This window comes from Microcaecilia unicolor, chromosome 10, assembly GCF_901765095.1.
Source record: "Microcaecilia unicolor chromosome 10, aMicUni1.1, whole genome shotgun sequence".
Taxonomy (NCBI): Eukaryota; Metazoa; Chordata; class Amphibia; order Gymnophiona; family Siphonopidae; genus Microcaecilia; species Microcaecilia unicolor.
Genome location: NC_044040.1, coordinates 219,826,295 through 219,848,537, shown reverse-complemented (window position 1 = coordinate 219,848,537; position 22,243 = coordinate 219,826,295). Strand labels below are relative to the sequence as shown.

Sequence of the window (22,243 nt, the reverse complement as noted above, 5' to 3'; positions counted from 1 at the left end):
GCAGAAATGAAATGTAGTTTATCCACTCATGTAGCTCTAAGTTTAATTTCAAAGAATAAAAATGAAAATCACAAGTGGCAGAGTATGATAAAGTATTGGACCTTTGAAAACAGAATTTTTTAAAAGCTGAACTGTGCATTTCCAGACATGGCTTGCAACACTCCAATGAAGAGGAAGCAGGTTTTGTTACTAAAACCTAAGTGGTTTCAGATGGATTCTGCCCTTTCCTTTGTTGTCCATCTAACTGTAGCACTTAGGTTCAAAGAGTTTGGTTAACTCTCGCTTTTTTTGAAACACCCCAGTTAAGTACTTATGAGAGTTCTAAGGCATCTTCCAGACTGGCCCAACTCTAACCCCACCACTGCACTAAGGGACTGATTTCTTCTCTTCCAGTCAGTGACTGTCCCTGCTCACAAAATAAAATATGCTGCTCATCTTCTCAGTCTTTAAAAATTACCCTTTCAGATACCTTATGGCCAATTAAGCTTTCATGCCTTTGGCTTTAATTTGTGGACAAACTAGCAGTTGTTTTTTTTAGTAATTTTCTTCAAGTATGGCTACTGCATTTGTGTTCAGGAGAAATTTGACCCTAATTTATGGGTCTTGTTAATGCAATTTTAAGAGCACTAATCTGAGTTTTGTAGGACAAAGCTTGTGAAAACTTATGCAATCAAAACTGGTTCTTTTTGATAACTTTTTGAATGTTTCCATAATTTCATACTAAAAGTAGAGTTTGCTGGTAGATCAGTGATACAAACTTCTACTCTACAAAGTGCAATTCAAAATGTTTTGACTTGGGGAGAGGTGACATCACGATTCAAGATGGCTGGGTGAGCTTAAAGGCTCTGCATGTCCCCACCACTGTTTTTAGTGATTAATCTCGGCTCACTCTAGTCTACAGTGGTGATTTTGCTCCACTACTTATAGTCTGACTGATTCTCTCCTGGAGGTTTAGCTTGAAATTTAACATCAGCTGTGCAGATTGCTGAAAGACTTTGCTTACCACTCACACTCCAACTCCCATCAAGATGGTGACACAGAATGGCCCCTCCCGCAGTGCAGTGGAACAGCTCAAGGTGGAAGAACGGCTGAGTTCATGGGGTGAGCAGGTGAAGTCATTTTTGGAATTTCATGAACTACTGCAAGAAATTCGATTGGACATAAAAGGGATGCGGGAGGAGCTGTCTGCTTTGGTGGCAGACCTGCCTAGAGAGATTCTGGAGCCGGGCTGCAGCGTAGAAGAATCTCAATATCACACTGATGAACAGAAAGAAGCCCTTGTGTCTCTGGAGACTTCCATTACACATACCTTCTTGTTTGATAAAGTGTAGTATCTAGAGAACCATGGTTGGCAGTACAATATTCACGTCAAAAGTGTGCCCAAATCAGCTGAATATACTAACTGGTAGCACAGCAAATTGTTAGCATACTTCTTTCATCCATGGAGCAGCCGGTACTATCAGATACCATTAAAATAGAGTGGGCAGGGTGGCGGGCACACCATGGGCAAATCTGCCATAAGATATCATAGCCTGCTTTGTGAACATCATAGTTAAGAAATCAGTTCTGGCTAAGGCTAGAGGATATACGGACTTGCAGTGGGCCTCTTTTTATATAGAATTGTAACTTTAAAGGTGCGTTCTGAACTAACCACCTTTGGCAGAAGGGGGTCAAATACGGCTGCCTGGAAGGAAAGTTCCATCAAACACACAGGTTAGAGGCATGCTCCACCCTTCCAGAAGTGAATCTACCATCAGCCTCCTGCGCAGTAGCAACTCCTAAGGCTCAATATCTGCTTAGCTGGTCCTCCCGTCCTCTCTGGCAAGGGTTGCCTTACTAGACAGACTTCTGGAGCTCAACTACCTGATTCATATGCCTGGTGTTATTGCGATGGATTAGGCAGGCCACTGTTGTTCTTTTTGGCTTGTCGGAGCCTTCTCTGCATCAAATTTAGGCATTAGACTGCCCCTAGCAAAACTAAAAATAAATGGGGCCTATACAGCATCTTTCAAGTTGTTTTGGGGCATTCGTCAAGGCTGTGCCCTGTCGCTCTTACTTTTTGCTCTTCGGTCCATCTAATTCAAAAGTCTCCGTTGCTTAGAGGGATAAAGTGTGGTAGTCATGAACACAAGACCACGTTATTCGTGGGTGATGTTCTACTTACTCTTACCAGCTCCCAGTCCTCTCTTTCAGCACTTATGGATATTTTAGAATCATATGGTTGGATCTCGGGATTTAAAATCAATATGCAGAAATCTGAGATTCTCAATATCAATTTATTGCCAAAGCTGGTAGCTCCCTTGAAGCAAACATTCCCTTTTCGTTGGGCCAGGAGGTCTATTCACTATCTCGGGATTATTTTGGCCTCCATCCTAGCAGACATCTATAAATTATGGGAATTGTTAACAGAGTTAGACAGGTGGTATGATTTACAATTATTATGGGTAGGAAGGACTGCAACTCTGAAGATGACAATTTTAACCAAGTTACTGTTTACAGCCATTCCCCTCTCAATCTCAAAATCCTTTTTTCACACCCTCACTACGAAAGCTTTTGCTTTCATTTGGAAAAAGAGATCCCCTAGAGTGGGAAAGAGTACTATATCAAATGAAAAGAGATGTGTGGGGGGGGGGGGGGGGGGGGGGGATGGGGGTTTTCAATTTCGAGTTACTTCATATTGCTGCACTCCTCCAAACAGCACTACAGCAGCAGTGGGGGGGGGGGGGGGGGGGGATTCTAAGCCATGGATGTTCCTCCTTGGGCCCTTCCTTGGCTTCCTGTGGTCCAACTGCACAGGATAACAGCTAGTATAGATGGCCCGATTCAAACTCCATTGGAAGCCTGGATATGATGCAGGGTTCAGATGTTTCCTGATCAACAATACAATTTGTAAACATCTATCATACATGCTGCTGGATTTGTCCTGGGTGGGAACGATTCTACCTATCAGAGACGGGCCACATCGTCACTTTGCACATTGGGTCAACTATGGGAGGAAGGCAAGGTCATTTCCTATCAGAATTTACATGACAAATTTGGGTTTCCTGACTGGGATGCCTTTCAATATGCTGAGTTGAAGAATTTTATATGTCAGCGCAAAAGGTGATCTGAGTCTTGCTGAAACAGAACTGGAATGTGCAGTGTGCTTGGGTACAGGCAGAGGTGGGGGTATCTAGGCTCTATAAAGTGTTTTTGCATAGCTAAGTGGTAATCTATTTTAAACTATCATGATGATTTAAAAAATGGAGTAAAACTTTTCAATACTTGTTTAAAGTGCGTGTGGCAACCCCGTTTGTGGAAAATCGGTACAAGATCTTTTACCAATGACTTTATACTCCTAAAATACTATCACAGATGTTTGGTACAGGGTCTGTCCAGTATTGGCGGAATTGTGGGGCACCTACCACCATATATGGTGGACTTGCCCAAAGGTACAGCCCTTCTAGGCTGCTTTGCATAAACAACTTCTTGGTTTTCTTCTTGACTGCAGCCTTTGAATGTTGTCTACTGTTTTCTTAACGTTGTCTACTGAATTTTATACAGCAGTGGGAGTCAAGAAAAGAGGTTCATAGGCTCTTGATTCATATCTACACAGCTGCCCGGATTATACTAGCGAAAAATTGGAAACAAGTTTCTACCCCTTCGCTGGAAAGCATTTTGTAAAAAGTTGACTACTGCTGTTTGATGTCCCGATTAACAGCATGGAAGTATGGACGCCTTCTTCAGTATCATAAAACCTGGGATATTTATAAGAATTGGCTTGATAAAAACCATAGTAATGGGGCAGTTCTATTTTCTATTTGCTGGTTGGAGAGCAGCTGGTCGGTCACAGGACTTGAAACGGGGGGGGGGGGGGGGGGCTGGGGTATTGCTTGTTTTATATTGTTGGAAGTTTGCAGACAATTTCTGGTTTAGTTTGATTTGGTGGTTTTGGAAAATAAATAAAAATTATATTTAAAAAAAAAAAAGTTTTGACTGCACTGGAATGCGCAGAATCTTCAAGTTAATCATTCTTCTTGGATATTCTCCAGTGATGTATAATTATATTAACTTACAATTTATGTGTTTTCAGTGCCAGAAACAGACTGTAAGAATGAAAACCTACGAACATTCCTAGACTGAGCAGCACGTACTCCTGATCACAAATCACTATAAAAGTCACTACCAGATTTTAATTTGCCATTTGATTGTAAACCGCTTAGCTGCTTTATTTTATTGTGATTAGCGGTATATCAAGATTTTGTAAATAAAAAATAAAATAACTAAATTTACAAAAAAACCCTACAGGGCCTTGCATGTAAAAGTCTTACATCTGAAATTTTCTTTAATAAGACAGACTTAACTTTAACAAAGACAATATGACCATTACATTGCAGTCCTCACTCACTCTGTCCCCTTATAAAACAGAACTCCTTGCCCCACCCAGGCTGCACAGATCTCTGATTCTGAGTCCACTCCCAGGCTACACATGTAATTCAACAGCAAATCTTAAAGCTAAGAGCCAAGAAGGGTGGCTACTACTACAGATCATAGTTTGGATTTTTTCGCAGGATGACAAAGCCCTCCAGGATAGGAGTAACAGGCAGGTACTCCTCAGTTGCTAGTTCTGCTCGCTCGCCATGTGCTAGTAACACTGGGGTGGTGTGTGTCTGGAAGCCTGTGATAGTCTTCGGTTTCCCAGCTTGACCAACAACATCAACAGCCTATAGGAAAGGAAACCAACAATAAAATGAACGGCAAAAACCCATCAGCACTTCTAGTGAAGGAACAAAAACACCAGGGCTGAGGACAAAGCCAAGCATCTATCACCATCAAACACCACACAGAATTTCAGTAGTCTTACCTGCCCCACCCGCACTGAAACTGGTAGAGGTCGCAGCTCTTCATCAAAGGTCACAAGCATGCGTGGCTGCATGGCCGCTACTAGTCCATAGAGAACATAGTGAGATTTGCCCAGGATTACTAGCAGAGAGAGGAAAAGAAGGCATTGATCGGATTCATCAAGTCTTCATCAGCCTACAGTCTAGAATCTAACCTAGAAACTCCTTATGATGTAAGAATTTAAAAACAAAATCTGCACAACATAGAATACAGGAAAAACAATTCCATACATTGTTTGCTCTGGGGGGGGAAAAAGAAAAGTCTAGGAGCTAAGTGCTTTTGTTTTTTTTTTTGTTATTACTGTCCTGAATTTCTTTCTAATCCTTTGGGCTTCCAGTTTTTCACATTTATATGCCACACATCCCTATTCATTAAGTCCATTCAAAGAGGTGAACATAATCACCAAAGCAACTACAAACCTCAAACAGAAAAATTTTAATTGCCTTAAATTGACCAAAAAAAATGTAGGCAATTTGATGGAATTAGCCTCTGCTGTAGAGAGCCGTACGGGAACAGGGATAGCAGGAATCCCGCAGGGATTCTGTTGGGATGAAATGAGGTCCACGGGGATCCCATGGAACCGTAAAACTAACGGAGCTTTGCTTTCCCTCCCCGCATATACCTCAGATTACCCTGGCAGTCTAGTAGCTTGCTTTGAGGCAGGAAAGGTTCCCACGCTTTCCTGCCTGCTGCTGCTGATCCTCTCGCCGCCTCTGCTGCCACTTGAAGTCTCGGCGGTCATTTTAAACCAGCGGCGGCAGCGAGAGGATCAGCAGCAGGCAGGAAAGCGTGGGAACCTTTCCTGCCCCGAAGCAAGCCACTAGACCACCAGGGTAATCTGAGGTATGTGCAGGGAGGACATCCAGGACTGGAGGAGAGGTGGATGGATGGTGTTGTGTGTGGGTGGGAGGAAGGGAGGAAGTTGAAGCCATTTAGGGTGGTCTCTGTTTCCCCTTTCTCACGCAGCCGTCATCACTGTACACAAAGCAAACAAACCTATGAGCTGCTGCATCCACATTCTTTATTGTTGGTAGCATTTTAATTTAATTTCACTTATATTTTCAAACATATCGACTTATACAGCATACAGATGTACACAGTAGTATAATAATGGAATAACTTTTCATAGGTAGAGTGGTAATTTGTTTATAAATCGTAATCAGTGTGTCATTTGGAGGAGCTGGTTAAAGGGACACCCTAGCACTGTTATATTCGTGCAGATTTTTTTTCTCCTGGTAATGGGCCACTAAAACAGAAATCATGTTATGAGAATCAGGTGCTTAACATTCAGAGTTTCTACTGGAGTGGAGTAGTAGCCTAGTGGTTAGTGAAGTGGACTTTGATCCTGGGGAACTGAGTTCAATTCCCACTGCAGCTCCTTCTGACTCTGGGCAAGTCACTTAACCCTCCGTTGCCCCTGGTACAAAATAAGTACCTGAATATATGTAAACCGCTTTGAATGTAGTTGCAAAAACCTCAGAAAGGCGGTATATTAAGTCCCATTTCCCTTTACTTATTACATTTATATCCCACATTAAACATGAATTAGGCTGAAACCTGGGGCAGAGGGTTTCAATGGATTGACGATGACACCTGGATCCCATTCCTGGTCGGTGACTCCTAATGTGGAATCTTGCATCATGAAACTATAGTTCAGGTTCCTCTTTCCCACATACATCACTTTGCACTTGATCACATTAATCACCATCTGCCATTTGGATGCCCAGGTCTCCCAGTCTCATAAGATCCTCTTCTAATTTTTCACAATCCTCTTGCGATTCAACAACTTTGAATAACTTTCTGTCATCAGCAAATTCAATTATCTCACTAGTTACTCCCATCTGTGGATCATTTATAAATATGTTAAAAAGCAGGGGTCCCAGCAGACCCCTGGGGAACCCCACTATCTACCCTTCTCCACTGAGAATACGGACCATTTAACCCTACTCTCTGTTTTCTATCTTTTAACCAGTTTTTAATCCACAATAGAACACTACCTCCTATCCTATGTCTCTCCAATTTCCTCTGGAGTCTTTCATCAGATACTTTGTCAAATGCCTTTTGAAAATTCAGATACACGATATTCACCAGCTCACCTTTACCTGCATGTTATTCACCCCTTCAAAGAAATGTAATAGATTTCCCTTCACTAAATCCTCCTTCCACTTTCTGAAGGATTTTATTTTATCTCTATGCTTCCTTCACCTCACTTTTTAACCATGCTGTCTGTCGTTTGGCCTCCCATCCTCCTTTTTTAATATATGGAACATATCTGGCTTGGGCTTCCAGGATGGCATTTTTCAACAGCATCCACGCCTGATGTAAATTTTTGACCTTTGCAGCTGCTCCAAGTTTTTTTTTCACCTTGCTGCTCATTTTATCATAGTCTCCTTTTTTGAATTTCCTGTGTGTACTTACTCCAGAGCCAATATCAAATCTGATCATATTATGTTCACTTATCAAGTGGCCCCAGCACCATTACCTCCTGCACCAGATCATGCACTCCACTTAACAGCAGCAGGGATCTAGTTCATTCACATACTAGAGTGGGGCCGGGGCAGCTATTCTTAAAGATGCTGTACATGTTCATTCTTCTCAGATTAATTCAATACAAAGCAGCAAAACAGACAACCCTAAAACACGGTATTTACCTTCTGGCACAAAGTACAAATGCTACCCACAACCTCCCACTATTTTTGGAGTGGAATCTAACATCTGCCAACCCCCCAGACTATGTCCATTCTGTTCCTGCCCCTCTCTATACCAGTGGGGTCACCACTTTCCTTTGGCCCTGACAGGGGAGCTCGGCCCACCCCTCCCTGCCAGGAGCAAACTCTGACATGCATCTATGCGAGTCCCCAGCTCGGTGTGCACCATAGAGAGACCGGAAGCCACTGCCAGCCTCTTTGGCATGACAGAAGGGGGTCAGAGGTAGCTTCTGGCCCCCACCTTTGCCACCAAAGGGACAAGAAGAGGTCTATCTCTACTACCACCTTTCAATCCGCATTTCCACGAGTCCTTATTTCTTAGCAAACCTAAATCCTGAACAATTTTATTAATAAATCCTCCAAAGAAATACACAGTAAAGTATGAAACAATGAATCCCAATTAAACAAAATCTTGAGAGAGAGAAAGACAAGGCTGGGTATGCAATGCAAAAGGTCCTTACTATTTCTGACATCCAGGAATGACACCAAGACAGTGAGGAGCCCGGCAACAGCCACCTGACTCATGAGCTGCCGATCACTGTGGTATGGACAGAGCGTCAGTGTGCCCTTCCCCAGGTGAGTCAGACCCTGTATAACAAAGACAGAGCAGTTACATCTCAGGAAAAGATGCTGGAGAAACTCTGGAATTTAATTACAACTTAAACACTGCCACACATGACTAAAATTATTGAAAGCTGTTCACAATTCAATTAGGTGATTTAAAAAAAAAAAAGAAGACTGAACAAACCACAACTGTTTCACCCAAACCCCATTAATCCAGGATATAACAAGCATCTTCCGCTTGGGATCCCTCCTCTTCTCCCTACCCCCTACATTAATAACCATTACAGCAACCTACCTAGATCTATATTCTACCCAAACTCAGCTATCGCAGAAAGAAAAATATTTTTCAATGCTTCATGTAAACTCTTCTGCCTGTGATTTCTGTGAAGTTAATTTCACAATTCAGAAGCCAAAGCCCTTACTTTCCACCTAACCTTCCCAATAAAGTGAACAGATGGCACACTTAATGAATGGCCTTGAGCTGAACACAGGCTCCTTACCAGGAATACGTGTCTAAAGATGTTTCAATAAATATTCTGGCTTCTGATTACATAGAACTTTAAATTTACTGAGTTTTTTCCTCAACTGGAAGCCAATGCAACCAGGGCCAGCCCAAGGGTATATTGTAAAATTTTTGAAACCATAATATATTGTGTTGTATATCTGAATTTTTACTATATGTAAATCACTTTGACAGCCTCGGCCTTAAGCGATCAATCAACTCAATGCAACCTTGGACACATCTTTAGAGCTGCATCTGAGGGGGCGAGAAAATGTGAAAATATCAATAAGGGGCAGTTGAAACAATGTGTGTTTTGGATCCCTTAGAAGATTATACTGGAAGGCTGGGGGAGCGTGGAAGGAGAGAATGAGATTGTGTGGTGGAGTGGCCTAGTGGTTAGGGTGGTGGACTTTGGTCCTGGGGAACTGAGTTCGATTCCCACTTCAGGCACAGGCAGCTCCTTGTGACTCTGGGCAAGTCACTTAACCCTCCATTGCCTGCCGCATTGAGCCTGCCATGAGTGGGAAAGTGTGGGGTACAAATGTAATTTAAAAAAAAAAAAAAAAGAGGGGGTTAGCTTGATCTTGATAAGTTCTATTGTTTATCAGTGGCTTGCCATTAGATGTGATCCAAGCAGGAGTAGTACGGGTAAAGGTGTGTTAGAGGTAAAAGTAGCAAATATATATGTATTTATATTTTCAAAAATGTATATCCCGCTGTAAAATCAAAGCAGGTTACAGTACAAAACATTCATAATATCAAAAAAACAAGATTGAAACCACTGCAATACTTCTAAGCAGACAGCCTTTCTGAGGAAGCTCATCTTCTATAGTTTGGAATCTGTTTTTGCATTTGGGGTAGTATCCCATCATCTGGGATGCCTCCTTGAGGGCTGCCACCCTATCATTCAGATTTGGACTCACCTAGTGTTGCCAAAGGACTACTGAGAGGGATGGTCAGAATATTAGGGTCCCACAAGCAACATGCCCGAGCTCTTCCATCATATTCAAAGTGTCAAGAAAAGGCCAATGCCCTCTAGTACAAAGGCTTTATTCAGTAGGGTTATACATCTGCTTCCTCAAACATCAGACCATCCTAGCAATGGACCCTGCCACGATAGCTTTTTGATGGAAAAAGGAGAAACAGCCTTGAAATTACTCAGGAACCTCACTCCCTGGCCTTCATAAGCCCAAGTGTTGCAATAAACCAAGCAGTCCTGAATCCCCTGTGTTATAATGTTTAAATGGTCTCTCCTCACCGAGACCAGAGCTAAAACAGGAGTGAAGGCACTAGAGGTTCCAGTTCTCCAGTCTGTCTTTGTGGCCCCAGACTATTACACCCCTAAAGACTGTGGCTGTCTGGAACACTTTACCTTATTCAATTAGATCTTGTACATTTTTTAATCTTTAGGAAAGGATTTAAAATATTTTTTTTCATCTTAAACGTATGTCTATGGCAATTACATCAACATTTTACATTTAGTTTGAATCTTCAAGTATCCTGGACGCTATGGTCTGGTCTCTTTCTACGTGATTCGTCTAGTACTGGTGAGGTACTGGCTGAATACAAGATCCAGATGTAATAATGGAATAAAATGGAGCCCCAAAGAGTACTGCCATTCTTCCCAATTATTCTGCATCACTTGGTTCCACGTACACATGGCCTAGTCCCAGGGAGATTACATACCTGTGCTAGTCGCACCATGAACAGGTTGTTGGGATCCTTGGCATGGTATTGTGCCAGCTGTCTCAACATGGCTGCTAGACGGGCATTATTTGTTCCTAACAGCAAAAGAATTATATTGGTCAAACATAGCATATTACCAGGAAGATATCAGAAGGCTTCTCTTTATGTAATTTATAACCTGTGCATATTTATCATGGATCAGTTCAGGGAAATCAAAATACCTTCAGCACTGAAGTGCAAGGTGGAAAAAAAACGTGCGAGTGCTAGACAAGGCGCAAGGCTTAGGGAGCCAGGACTATATACGCGAGTGTGCCAAAGACGGCGCGAGAGCCGGGAATCCAGTAACTGCATAAGGCAGGCATACAATGAGGAATGGCAGCACCTCACCACTACCCTTTTGTCCCCTATTGCTCGAGTCGCTAACCACGTCAGGCAGCACTGCCCACTTATCACACAAGGTAGTCAAACACTGAGTTCTCAGATCACATTCTGTGGCAGTTAAAACAAGATATTCAAACACTAGTAAACAACTCTCACAACAGTTCTACAGACATTTTCAACACAAACTCATTTTTGTATACATTTCTTGTTTAAATGTAAACTTTCAAGTTTGCACATTATCACTGTCAATTGCTGAGCAAGATGTAAATAGAACAGTCTGAAATGTCTGTATGTGAATGCCAGAAGCCTAAGAAATAAAATGGGAAAGTAAGTATATATTGTAACACATGAAAAAATAGATAACTCTAGTAACATAGTAGATGAGGCAGAAAAAGACCTCCACGGTCCATCCAGTCTGCCCAACAAGATAAACTCATATGTGCCACTTTTTGTGTATAACTTACCTTGATTTGTACCTGTCTTTTTCAGGGCACAGACCGTATAAGTCTGCCCAGCACTATCCCTGCCCCCCCCAACCACCAGCCCCGCCTCCCACCACCAGCTCTGGCACAGACCATATAAGTCTGCCCAGCACTATCCCCGCCTCCCAACCACCAGCCCCGTCTCCCACCACCAGCTCTGGCACAGACCGTATAAGTCTGCCTAGCACTATCCTGGTGGATGGAGGATAACCAGTGGGACACTATCATACCAGGATGCAAATTATATCGCAGTGATATGGTTGATGGAATTGATGGAGGGGTAGTTTTGTATGTTAAAGAGGACCTTGAATTCAATAGACTAAAAATTCTACGGGACATGAAACACATCTTGGAATCCCTATGGATTGAAATTCCATGTGTAAATGGGACAAGGATAGTGATAGCAGTGTACTACCGTCCATCTGGCCAGGATGAACAAATAAATGTAAATATGTTATCAGAAATTAGGGAGGCTAACAAACTGGAGAACACAATAATAACTGGCGATTTCAATTACCCCGATATTGACTTGATAAATGTAATATCAGTGCATGCAACGGAGGTAAAATTCCTTGATGGAATCAAGGACTGCTTTATGGAGCAGCTACTCAGGAGCCAACAAGAGAACAATTCTTCAGACCTAGACCTTAGTGGAGCGCATGATCTGGTGCAGGTGGTAATGGTGCTGGGGCCGCTTGATAACAGTGATCATAACATGACCAAATCTGGAGTAAGTACACACAGGAAATCCAATACGTTAGCATTTAAATATCAAAAAGGAGACTATAATAAAATGAAAAGACAGTGGGAAAAAAAAAAAAAAACTTAGTAAAGCAGCAGCGAAGGTCAAAAATTTACTTCAGGCGTGGGGATGCTGTTCAAAAATACCATGCTGGAAGTCCATGCCAAATATATTCCATCTATTAAAAAAAGGAGAAGAAAGACCAAACGACAGCCAGCATGGTAAAAAAGTGAGGTGAAGGAAACTATAAGAGCTAAAAGAAAATCCTTCAGAACATGGAAGGATCCGACTGAAAATAGTAAAAAAAAAACTACATAAAGAATGGCAAATCAAATGCAAAGTGCTGATAATGAAGGCAAAGAGAGAGACTCTGAAAAAAAGATTGCGTTGGAGGCAAAAAACACGTAGTAAAAACCTTTTAGGTATATTAAAAGCAAGAAGCCAGCAAAAGAATCGGTAAAAGGGGTAAAAGGGGCTCTCAGGGAAGACAAGGCCATAGTGGAGACATTAAATAAATTCTTTGCTTCGGTCTTCACTAAGGAAGATGTGGGAGACATACCAGTGCCAGAAATGACATTCAAAGTTGACGAGTCAGAGAAACTGATTGAAATCTCTATAAACCTGGAGGATGTAATGGCACAATATCACAAATTGAAGAGTAGCAAATCGCCTGGACCAGATGGTATTCATACCAGAGTATTGATTGAATTGAAAAATGAACTTACAAAACTATTGTTAGTAATGTGTAATTTATCTTTAAAATCAAGCATGGTATCGGAAGATTGGAGGGTGGTCAATGTAACGCCAATTTAAAAAAAAAAAGGTTTCAGAAGTGATCTAGGAAATTATAGGCCAGTGAGCTGACATCAGTACCAGGCAAAATGGATGAGACTATTATAAAGAACAAAATTACAGAGCATATTCAAAAGCAAGGATTAATGAGACAAAGCCAACATGGTTTTAGAGAAGGGAAATCTTGCCACAGCAATCTATTACATTTCTTTGAAGGGGTGAACAAATGTGAATAAAGGTGAGCCTGTCGATATTGTGTATCTGGATTTTCAAAAGGCAGTTGACAAAGTATCTCATGAAAGACACCAGAGGAAACTGGAGAGTCACGGGATAGGAGGTAGTGTCCTACTGTGGATTACAAACTGGTTAAAAGATAGAAAACAAAGCAGGGTTAAATGGTCTGTATTCTCGATGGAAATCCCAGGGCAAGCAGTTGCTTCCCATGTCTGTCTCAATAGCAGACCATGGACCTTTCCTCCAGGAATCTGTTCATACCTTTTTTAAACCCAGATACACTAACCGCCGTTACCACCTCCTCCAGCAAAGAGTTCCAGAGCTTAACTATTTGTTGACTGAAAAAATATTCTCTCCTTTATTGTACTGTACTTTTTTGGGATCTTGCGAGGTACTTGTAACCTGGTTTGGCCACTGTTGGAAACAGGATGCTGGGCTTGATGGACCTTCAGTCTGTCCTAGTATGGCAATACTTATGTACTTATGAGCTACACATCTAAAAATACATTACCATTACTTATCAAACAATTTAAAAAGATATGTTTTACGAGCTTTCTTAAACCAATTAATCTGATCTAGCATTCTTATATTCACAGGTAAAGAATTCCATCACTTCACAGACTGAAAAGAAAATAATCTATCAAAGACAGACCTAGAAATAACGCCCTTAGGGTTAAGGCACTGCAATAGAAAAGCCAATCTATTTGCTACAGCACCATGACATTGTGACAGTTACAAGGTCTGATAAATATGAAGAAGCAAAACCATTTAAAACAGAAAAAGTAATCGTACACAATTTAAAACACAGCACATAACGAGATGAGTCCTCCAGCCAAAGTCTGCTGTGGAAATGGCATTTATAGCCCTTGGGACTGGCGGGCGGGGGAAGGAATGTCTTGCTGCATAGCAGTGATCCCAGTGGCTCAACTGAGGACCTATGATTGCAGGGACCCAGACAGTGCCATGGTACACAGTCTTTGTCCAAGGACCTGCTGCAGGAAGTAAGAAGGAAATGGATATAAAATAAGAAAAAAATCCTCAGGCATTTGCAAATGAAGACTCCTGGCAAAATGACCTGGCTCTAGAGGCCTAAAGGCAGCAGAACAACACTGCTAAGCCATCTACTAAAAATAAGCACAGTAGATGGTCCCAACACACGCAAGACATGGCAGTTTAGTTCTTTCCAGGAGCTGAACAGTACAGTTACGCCAGGCTTCCTTCTCCTCTCACCTAGGGATTTAGAAAGCATAGCAACTCAACATCAACAGCAAGTTAAGATTGTAAAACGTTTCAACAGTTTTTGAAAGTAGGTATATCAAGTCAAATAGAGAAATGTAACAAACCCTATACTCAGCACTGAATTTTCCTTTGGGTTTTCATGTCCTTTCTCCCTTCACCACTGCCAGTAAACCGCATGTACTATTTATTACAAGAGCAATTCTTACCACTGCCAACCATGCCCATTGCAAAGATGGAGTTATAAGAGACCTCAGGATCAGCATCATGAGAAAATTTGCTGAGTGTATCCAAGATGTTAAGGCGTGGATTTGAGACAGATATGAGAGCCAGAGCGAGTGGGACAGCTCTCCTCAGGGTAGGCTCTCCATACCGCAGCTGACAGAAAACAAAAAAGAGAAAGGGATGAAAATAATGCAGCTGTGTCGTCCTCCAATAACATCAGATAAAGAAGGAAGGATCAATCTGGCATCACATATGTTTAAAATGTAAGCTTGAGAGAAATGTGGCGGTGATATACCTCAGTAAATTCACTTACATCAGCCCAAAAATTGTTAATGCAGCACTTCAGCTTTGAATAAGAAATTAGGTCTTACCTGCTAATCTTCTTTCCTTTAGTCCCTCCAGACTGGTCCAGACTGTTGTCCAGTCCCTCAGACAGTCAGTATTTCTCTCTCTCTCTCCGAGAGCTCTATATTCCCACTATATCTCTTATGTGAACAGGAGCTGAACTGGCTTCTGAACACTTTTTATTTTAAAAACTGCAGCCTAACCACCTACAAGTTCACACCCTCAATACTAAACAAAAGACACACTCCTAAATCTGGGAAGGTTCTGGACCAGTCTGGAGGGACTAAAGGAAAGAAAGTTACAGTTAAGACCTAATTTCTCCTTCCATGTCTCTCCAAACCAGTTCACAATAAGGAGACGTGCCAGCGTAGTAACCTTAGAGGGCAGATCCCCAAGAGTTCTGCCCACAAGAATTAGGCTACGCCCCCATGAGCCTGAAGATCCACTTGATAGTGTTACACAGAGGAATGCAAAAAAGACCACACAGCTGCCTTACAAATATCCAGTAGAGGCACTAGACAGCTTTCTGCCCATGAGGCTGCTTGGCCTCTGGTGGAATGAGCCATCAAAGCTAGAGAATGACACAGGAATCAGCAGCTCTCAGTCTCCATTTGCTGGCAGGAGTTCATAAGCCATCAGTCCAGACAGGTCCAGAGGGACAGAAAGCTTACTGCAGGCTTATTTAACATTTAGGAAAACATGAAAACACGGCCCTTCCCAAGCCTGTTTTAAGTTCAGTGTATGCAGTTGTGTGTTATAACAATAAAAAACTGTATAAGATGTTTTTGTTTTACTTTTCATTTGTTTATTTTGATCTGGGAATATTTCCTGTATATCGATTCCTTTGTAAGGTGCTCTGAATGATTAACGAATGCAATAAAACCAGACACCGACAGGAACTCAGGTATGCCTTACATGTCTCTTCGATGAGAAGAGCAGAAAGAAGCCATGACCCCCCTATTTTGCATAAGATGCTCATAGTTCCGAGTAATTTAGAAAAGATACTGAACACGGAACTGTTTGTAAAAATATATATAAAAATATCCAGTTTCCAAGAGACACCTGGCTTTGTCACTGTTGGATACTGGGCTAGATGGACCACTGGTCTGGCCCATATAGCTATTCTTATGTTCTAAATACAAGTACATTAGTCAGCACGTACAGACGGATTTATCAATTTCACATAATTTTAAAAAGAACGCATCACCACCCAAGGGCTTTATATGGAGCAACATTGTGTGACACATCATGAAGATCTAGGAATGGATGATGCTTGGAAAGACATTCTCCTGATAAGGGAGACTAAGACTTTGCTAAGAACTATTTATACAATTTTCTGTAGGTCATCCCTTGAGAAGGCAAAATTTGAAGAAGTCAAGGCTCCAGAGGCAGATGCGATTGTGTTTAAAGCGATAAATGGGGTCAGATGGCTATCCAGATATTTTGCGGTAAATGCTGTGATTAGGAACTATGATGTGTTAGTGGAATACAGCAGAAAAATTGTGGAAGAAAATGATCCTATTCACAAATACCCCTTGGATAAATTACAAAATGCAGAGCACCATGTTGCTCTCTTGATACTTAATTTGTTCTAGCAGAACTGGTAGTCTTGTACAAAATTCTGCAAAGAAGTGTATTTTCTACCGTTGAAGCTTTTCAGTTTGCCAAAGCAAAAATCAAGGAATTTAGGACACAGTATCTGGGAGACGTGCCACATTTCCAGGGGGGCGAGAAAAAAAACCACACGTAATCTGCTCTCTTCATTTCAGTTTCCAGTTAAAACAAAGTCAAATGAGACCATATGGACAATTGGCTTCCAGATGAAGAATTGAAAGATTGCTCTGTCTTTGATAAGGAGAAATTACCTGTTAATTTGCTTTCCTTTAGTCCTCCGGACTGGCCCAGGAGTGGACTAATAGGAATGTTTCTCTAGACCTGAGAACCTGGAAAATGTTACATTCGGACTTGAATAGATGAATAGGTTTGCCTTTAAGTACTGTGCACTACTGAATAAAGACTGTAATTCCCTTCAAAAGGATATTTATAACCAATATCCAGAGTTCAAGATACTGATCACTGAAAAATTAGAAACTGGAACTGTAAAGACATTTGCAGATATGGTCACATTTGCTAAACAACAGGATCACTTCACCGTGTTATTTTACTTCTGGACGTTTGTGGCACATTCCAGGACTCAAGCGCTGACTGTGAAAACAAAATCTAGAAATTGCTTGGATGCAGAACATTTGGAAAACTTGAGAATTAAATTGTTTTTAACTTCTGGACAGACTTAATGTTGATATAGTTTATGGAAGACAGAAAACGTCAGAAGAGAAACTTTGAATATTCACTGAAATTATGAATTGAAATACATTTTTTAAATAATTAACACTAAAATGGCTTGGGGGTCCCTCCTGTTCTGCAGATAACTTAGGGGGAAATCCCCCCCCCCCAGGCTCTTTTTTGGCTGTGGAGCTATTTTCAGTGCTTACTTGAAAAAACATTTGCACACAGGTCACGCCTTAGAGGGAACACTGATCCTGAGCCTCTCTCATCTGTGGTAACATTTGTGGAGAGTGTGAACTTGGGGGAGCAGACATCAGTGGTAAGTCAGGCTACAGTTTGACTCAGAACCACTTGGAGGGCTGCAAGTCCTACTTGGTGTAGAGGAAGGATCCTGACTCACCATTGGGACATGTTGTGCTGCGCTAGTGACAATCAGGGTGAATGGCGACTCACACAGAGGCACCTAAGCAGTGTTCCCACTGTAGGACCCGCCAGCCGGTGATAAGGCATTGCAGTGTGTGCAAGCCGGGAATCTCGTGGGATGGGGAAGAAACGGGTGGCGGCAGGCACATCTTTGGATTTGAAGTCTTCGGGCTCTCCGGCAGGGCTATTGCGCAGTTTGATGCAGAAGAGCGCATGAACAGGTGCTATTTTGTCAGCAGCCTCTGGCCGATTACATACCAGGCACAGTCACCATTTTACAGCCTCAGGGCACAACAGAGCGTTCAGCAGCATTGGGATCTTTGTTTCCTTCGGAGTTTATATTGCTCTTACACCAGGCCTATTTACTTAAGCACAGACAGTCAGAGCTGCTGCAATGTTCTTCAACTTCTCACCCTGCTGCCCCTCTGGCTCCTCAGAGATCTCATTTAGACCTCCAGGAGTGGCCAGATAAGGCTCTCTCTACTTTTCCCACCTTATATAGATGAGGCCTCGATTCAAGTTTGTGGGCTGCCACTGAGTCGAAGATAAGACTTCTGAGCAAACAATCCACCAGGTTTACTAAGCAGCAAATTTAAACAAATCAGAGAAAATATTTCTCCAATCAATGAGTAAACTCTGGAATTTGTTGCCAGAGAATATTGTGGAAGCAGTTAGCAGGGTTTAAAAAAGGTTTGGATAAATTTCCTAAATGAAAAGTCCATAAGCCGTTATTAAGATGGACTAGGAAAAATCCATTGCTTATTTCTAGGATAAGCAGCATAACATCTGTTTTACTTTTTTTGGATCGTGCCTGGCACTTGTGACCTGGACTGGCCACTGTTGGAAACAGGCTACCGGGCTTGATGGACCTTTGGTCTGTCCCAGTGTGGCAACACTTATGTTCACATTTCTCTTCTGAAAGTATACAATGATTATATCAGGTTGGATCCAGTAATACCAAAACACTGTCCAGCTTACCAAATGACCAAAGGTACGTAGACCCATTTCTGCTCCAATTTCCTCTCCCATTGCAATGAGTGCAATCCCCAGAACAGCCACACCCTGTGCAAAACAAAGTTGAGAGAATTTTAAGATGGAGCGAGAGAACACCAGCAAAGGGACAGAACATGGAACAAGAGAAGGAAAGGGGCAATAGGTATTTTTGTTTACCATACTAGAGGTCTCTGCCCCTCCCCATATGATTGCCATTTCCTGGTCATGCAACTGTAGTGAATAGATACATTATATATGCATAATAAAACAAGAGTTTGTTCCAATGTATCCCAAGGAGAACATCTTCAAAAAGCATTCTTACCTCCAAACTTATCAGGGATAAAATGCATGTACCATGTATTCATGCTCCCCTCAACACTATGACAACCACCACCATCCAGCCCTCTCTCACCCTCCCTCCATTCTGATGCAGTTCTCTTTTCTCTCCCCTTCCATAACAATTTAACTCGAGTAACTAATTGCCTTTCACAAACACATTACATAATCATTCCCAGAAGCATCTAAGCTTTTCTCAGTACAGCTTCATATAGGCAGCTGCCTTGTTTGACAAATATGGTCGGAAAGCCATTTTACATTCTTTGTTTACACCTCTTAAATATCAAGCCTCGCTCCCTTCTCTATACCAGGCAAGTCTCCCCTGCACGTCACACTCCTTTCCCTCAAATGCAGTGCTTTCCAAACATTTATCGGATACAACCCCATTTTAATAATTAAAAATTCAAGTGACTCCAGAGGATAAACAGACTTCCTCTCTACTCCCCTCCCTCATCCTCCTCCCACTTACCCAAACCATGAAGACACAAGTAGCAGTAGCCTTTGCGTTAATGTGTGCTGTGATCACAAAACCTCAGTACTATCCATGGATTTCTCTCTTCTCTATATCTGGAGATCCCCTCCCCACCCTACCCCCCTTTCTCTCTTCTCTGTACCTGGAGATCCCCTCCCCACCCCACCCCCCTTTCTCTCTTCTCTGTACCTGGAGAGCCCCTTCCCACCCCACATCCCTTTCTCTCTTCTCTGTACCTGGAGAGCCCCTTCCCACCCCACATCCCTTTCTCTCTTCTCTATACCTGGAGAGCCCCTTCCCACCCCACGTCCCTTTCTCTCTTCTCTATACCTGGAGAGCCCCTTCCCACCCCACGTCCCTTTCTCTCTTCTCTATACCTGGAGAGCCCCTTCCCACCCCACATCCCTTTCTCTCTTCTCTATACCTGGAGAGCCCCTTCCCACCCCACGTCCCTTTCTCTCTTCTCTGTACCTGGAGAGCCCCTTCCCACCCCACATCCCTTTCTCCCTTTCTCTCTTCTCTGTACCTGGAGAGCCCCTTCCCACCCCACATCCCTTTCTCTCTTCTCTGTACCTGGAGAGCCCCTTCCCACCCCACATCCCTTTCTCCCTTTCTCTCTTCTCTGTACCTGGAGAGCCCCTTCCCACCCCACATCCCTTTCTCTCTTCTCTGTACCTGGAGAGCCCCTTCCCACCCCACATCCCTTTCTCTCTTCTGTATACCTAGTAAAGTCTCCATGCCCCTCATGCCATTCTTCTCTATATCTGGAAAAGTCCTCACCCTCCCTCATGCTATTCTTCTCTATACCTGGTGAGCCCCCATGTCTGCAGAATTCTCCTTCTTGTCCTTGTCTTTTTTATCTTTCTTCTCTTTGTCTTCTTCCTTGTCTTTCGAGTCAAAGTGTTGACTGCAGATGTGAAGAAGCTGCTGGACCTTTAACACATTACCAGACCCTGGGCAAGTGAGAAGGGCCCAACCACAGGCACAAGGAAGGAAGGAGAGAACACAAATAGCCATCATCAATTTGTTAGGAATGACAGTTTTATGATTGATAAGATTACCTATAAATTAAAAGTCCAGCCTGTAAGTTCTGAGAATTATAATTGATAATCATTTAACACTTGAACTTCAAGTAGCAGGCCATGACAAACAAATTATGTACAGCAGTGAAAACTGAAGTGTTCTAGAGACTATTTTTCTACTGAAATGTTCTATTGGTTCAGGCATTAGCAATGTCTAACATCGATTACTGCAATAATATATGTTAGCTGCAAAGAGGAAGTGTTAAAGAAGCTTCAAACAGCACAAAAAACATGGCACATTTAATCTTCAGAGTATCTAAATATGAGAAAGTCACATCTTTGTTGAGATGCGGTCCATTTTTCAACTCAGTTCACTAGTCCATCAAATTATATTTGAGTTGCCCCGATTATAGGCAGGGACTATAAATTTATCAGAATGGAATGTTAAATCACAATCTACGGAATTTTTGATTCTTCGTTTCCCTAAATGCAATAAGGTTTTTTTTATAATGTTATCCATTCATCCCAGTTTTCCTATCAGGCCGCTAAATGGTGGAATCAATTACCTTTAGAAAGCAGGTGTCAGGAAAGTACTGGTTTGTAAAGTGTTGAAAGCTTTTCTGTTTCGTAAATTCCTGATGGCCCCTTAGTATAATTATTATTTATTATTATTTATTGCATTTGTACCCCACATTTTCCCCCCTTTTTGCAGGCTCAATGTGGCTTACAGAGTGTTATTATGATGTGGTCATTACATGATCTTATTTTTTTTTTTTTTTGTTACATTTGTACCCCGCACTTTCCCACTCATGGCAGACTCGATGCGGCAGGCAATGGAGGGTTAAGTGACTTGCCCAGAGTCACAAGGAGCTGCCTGTGCCGGGAATCGAACTCAGTTCCTCAGGACCAAAGTCCACCCAATCGATAGTAGGCTGAAGGTAGATGAGGATTTAGATGGGAAGGTGTTAGGTAAGGTCATGTGAGAGGTGTTTTTTTGATGAACCTGAGAGGTTTAAGGAATGATTTACTTCATTAAGGATGTCTTTTGTAGGCTTTGTTGAAGAGATGTGACTTCAACGATTTGTGAAAGCTGATTAGATTGTCCATGGTTTTCAGGGTCATGGGTAATGCGTTCCATATCTGTGTGCTTTTGTACGCAAAAGTAGTGGCATATGACTGTTTGTATTTAATTCCTTTACAGCTGGAGAAGTTCAGATTGAGGAATTTGCGGGCCGATCTTTTGGCGTTTCTGGGCGGTAAGTCCACGAGGTTTAACATATAGAGTGGGGCATCTGCATGGATGATTTTGTAAACGGTTGTGCAGATCTTGAACTCAATTCGTTCCTTGAGCGGGAGCCAGTGCAGTTTCTCTCTTAGGGGCTTCGCACTTTCATATTTAGTTTTTCCAAAAATGAGTCTGGCTGTGGTGTTCTGGGCTGTTTGGAGTTTTTTTAATGGTCTGTTCTTTACAGCCTGCATACAGGGCGTTACAGTAGTCCAAGTGACTTATCACTAATGACTGTACTAGTGTGCGGAAGATGTTTCTTGGGAAAAAAGGTTTTATTCTTTTGAGTTTCCACATCGAGTTTCTTTGTCCTTTCAAGTTTTGCTTTCCTATACTGACTATTTGATTAAATTAATTCTGTACATTGTATTTTCATCTGACTGTAAGCCACATTGAACTTCACGGCTAATGTGGGAAACAAATGTTGATTAATGTAATATAAAGCAGATATATACTAACATAGTAGATGACAGCAGATAAAGACCTGTACAGTCCCTCCTGTCTGCCAAAGATAACTCATCGCATAAAGTATGATATGAACTACGTATGTATACTTGACCATGATTTGTCCTCATCCTTTTCATGGTATAGACTGTAGAAGTCTACCCAGCACTGACCTTGTCCTCCAGCTAATGAAGCTCAATCTGT

At 42.0% G+C, this 22,243-nt stretch overlaps 1 protein-coding gene across 1 annotated transcript in view; it reads right to left on the bottom strand.

The window, feature by feature from the left end:
• Nucleotides 1-4,298: 4,298 nt before the first annotated feature.
• The window catches only part of PSMD2 (proteasome 26S subunit, non-ATPase 2), a 62,324-nt gene continuing 44,379 nt past the window's right edge, over nt 4,299-22,243 (bottom strand). Inside the window, exons 15-21 of the mRNA XM_030216227.1 lie at nt 20,096-20,241; nt 18,466-18,549; nt 14,418-14,586; nt 10,342-10,436; nt 8,051-8,177; nt 4,844-4,962; nt 4,299-4,703 (exon numbers count right to left, since the gene is read on the bottom strand). Of these exons, the coding sequence (XP_030072087.1) occupies nt 4,521-4,703; nt 4,844-4,962; nt 8,051-8,177; nt 10,342-10,436; nt 14,418-14,586; nt 18,466-18,549; nt 20,096-20,241 (923 nt within the window). The 3' untranslated portion in view covers nt 4,299-4,520. The remainder of the gene's footprint in view (nt 4,704-4,843; nt 4,963-8,050; nt 8,178-10,341; nt 10,437-14,417; nt 14,587-18,465; nt 18,550-20,095; nt 20,242-22,243) is intronic.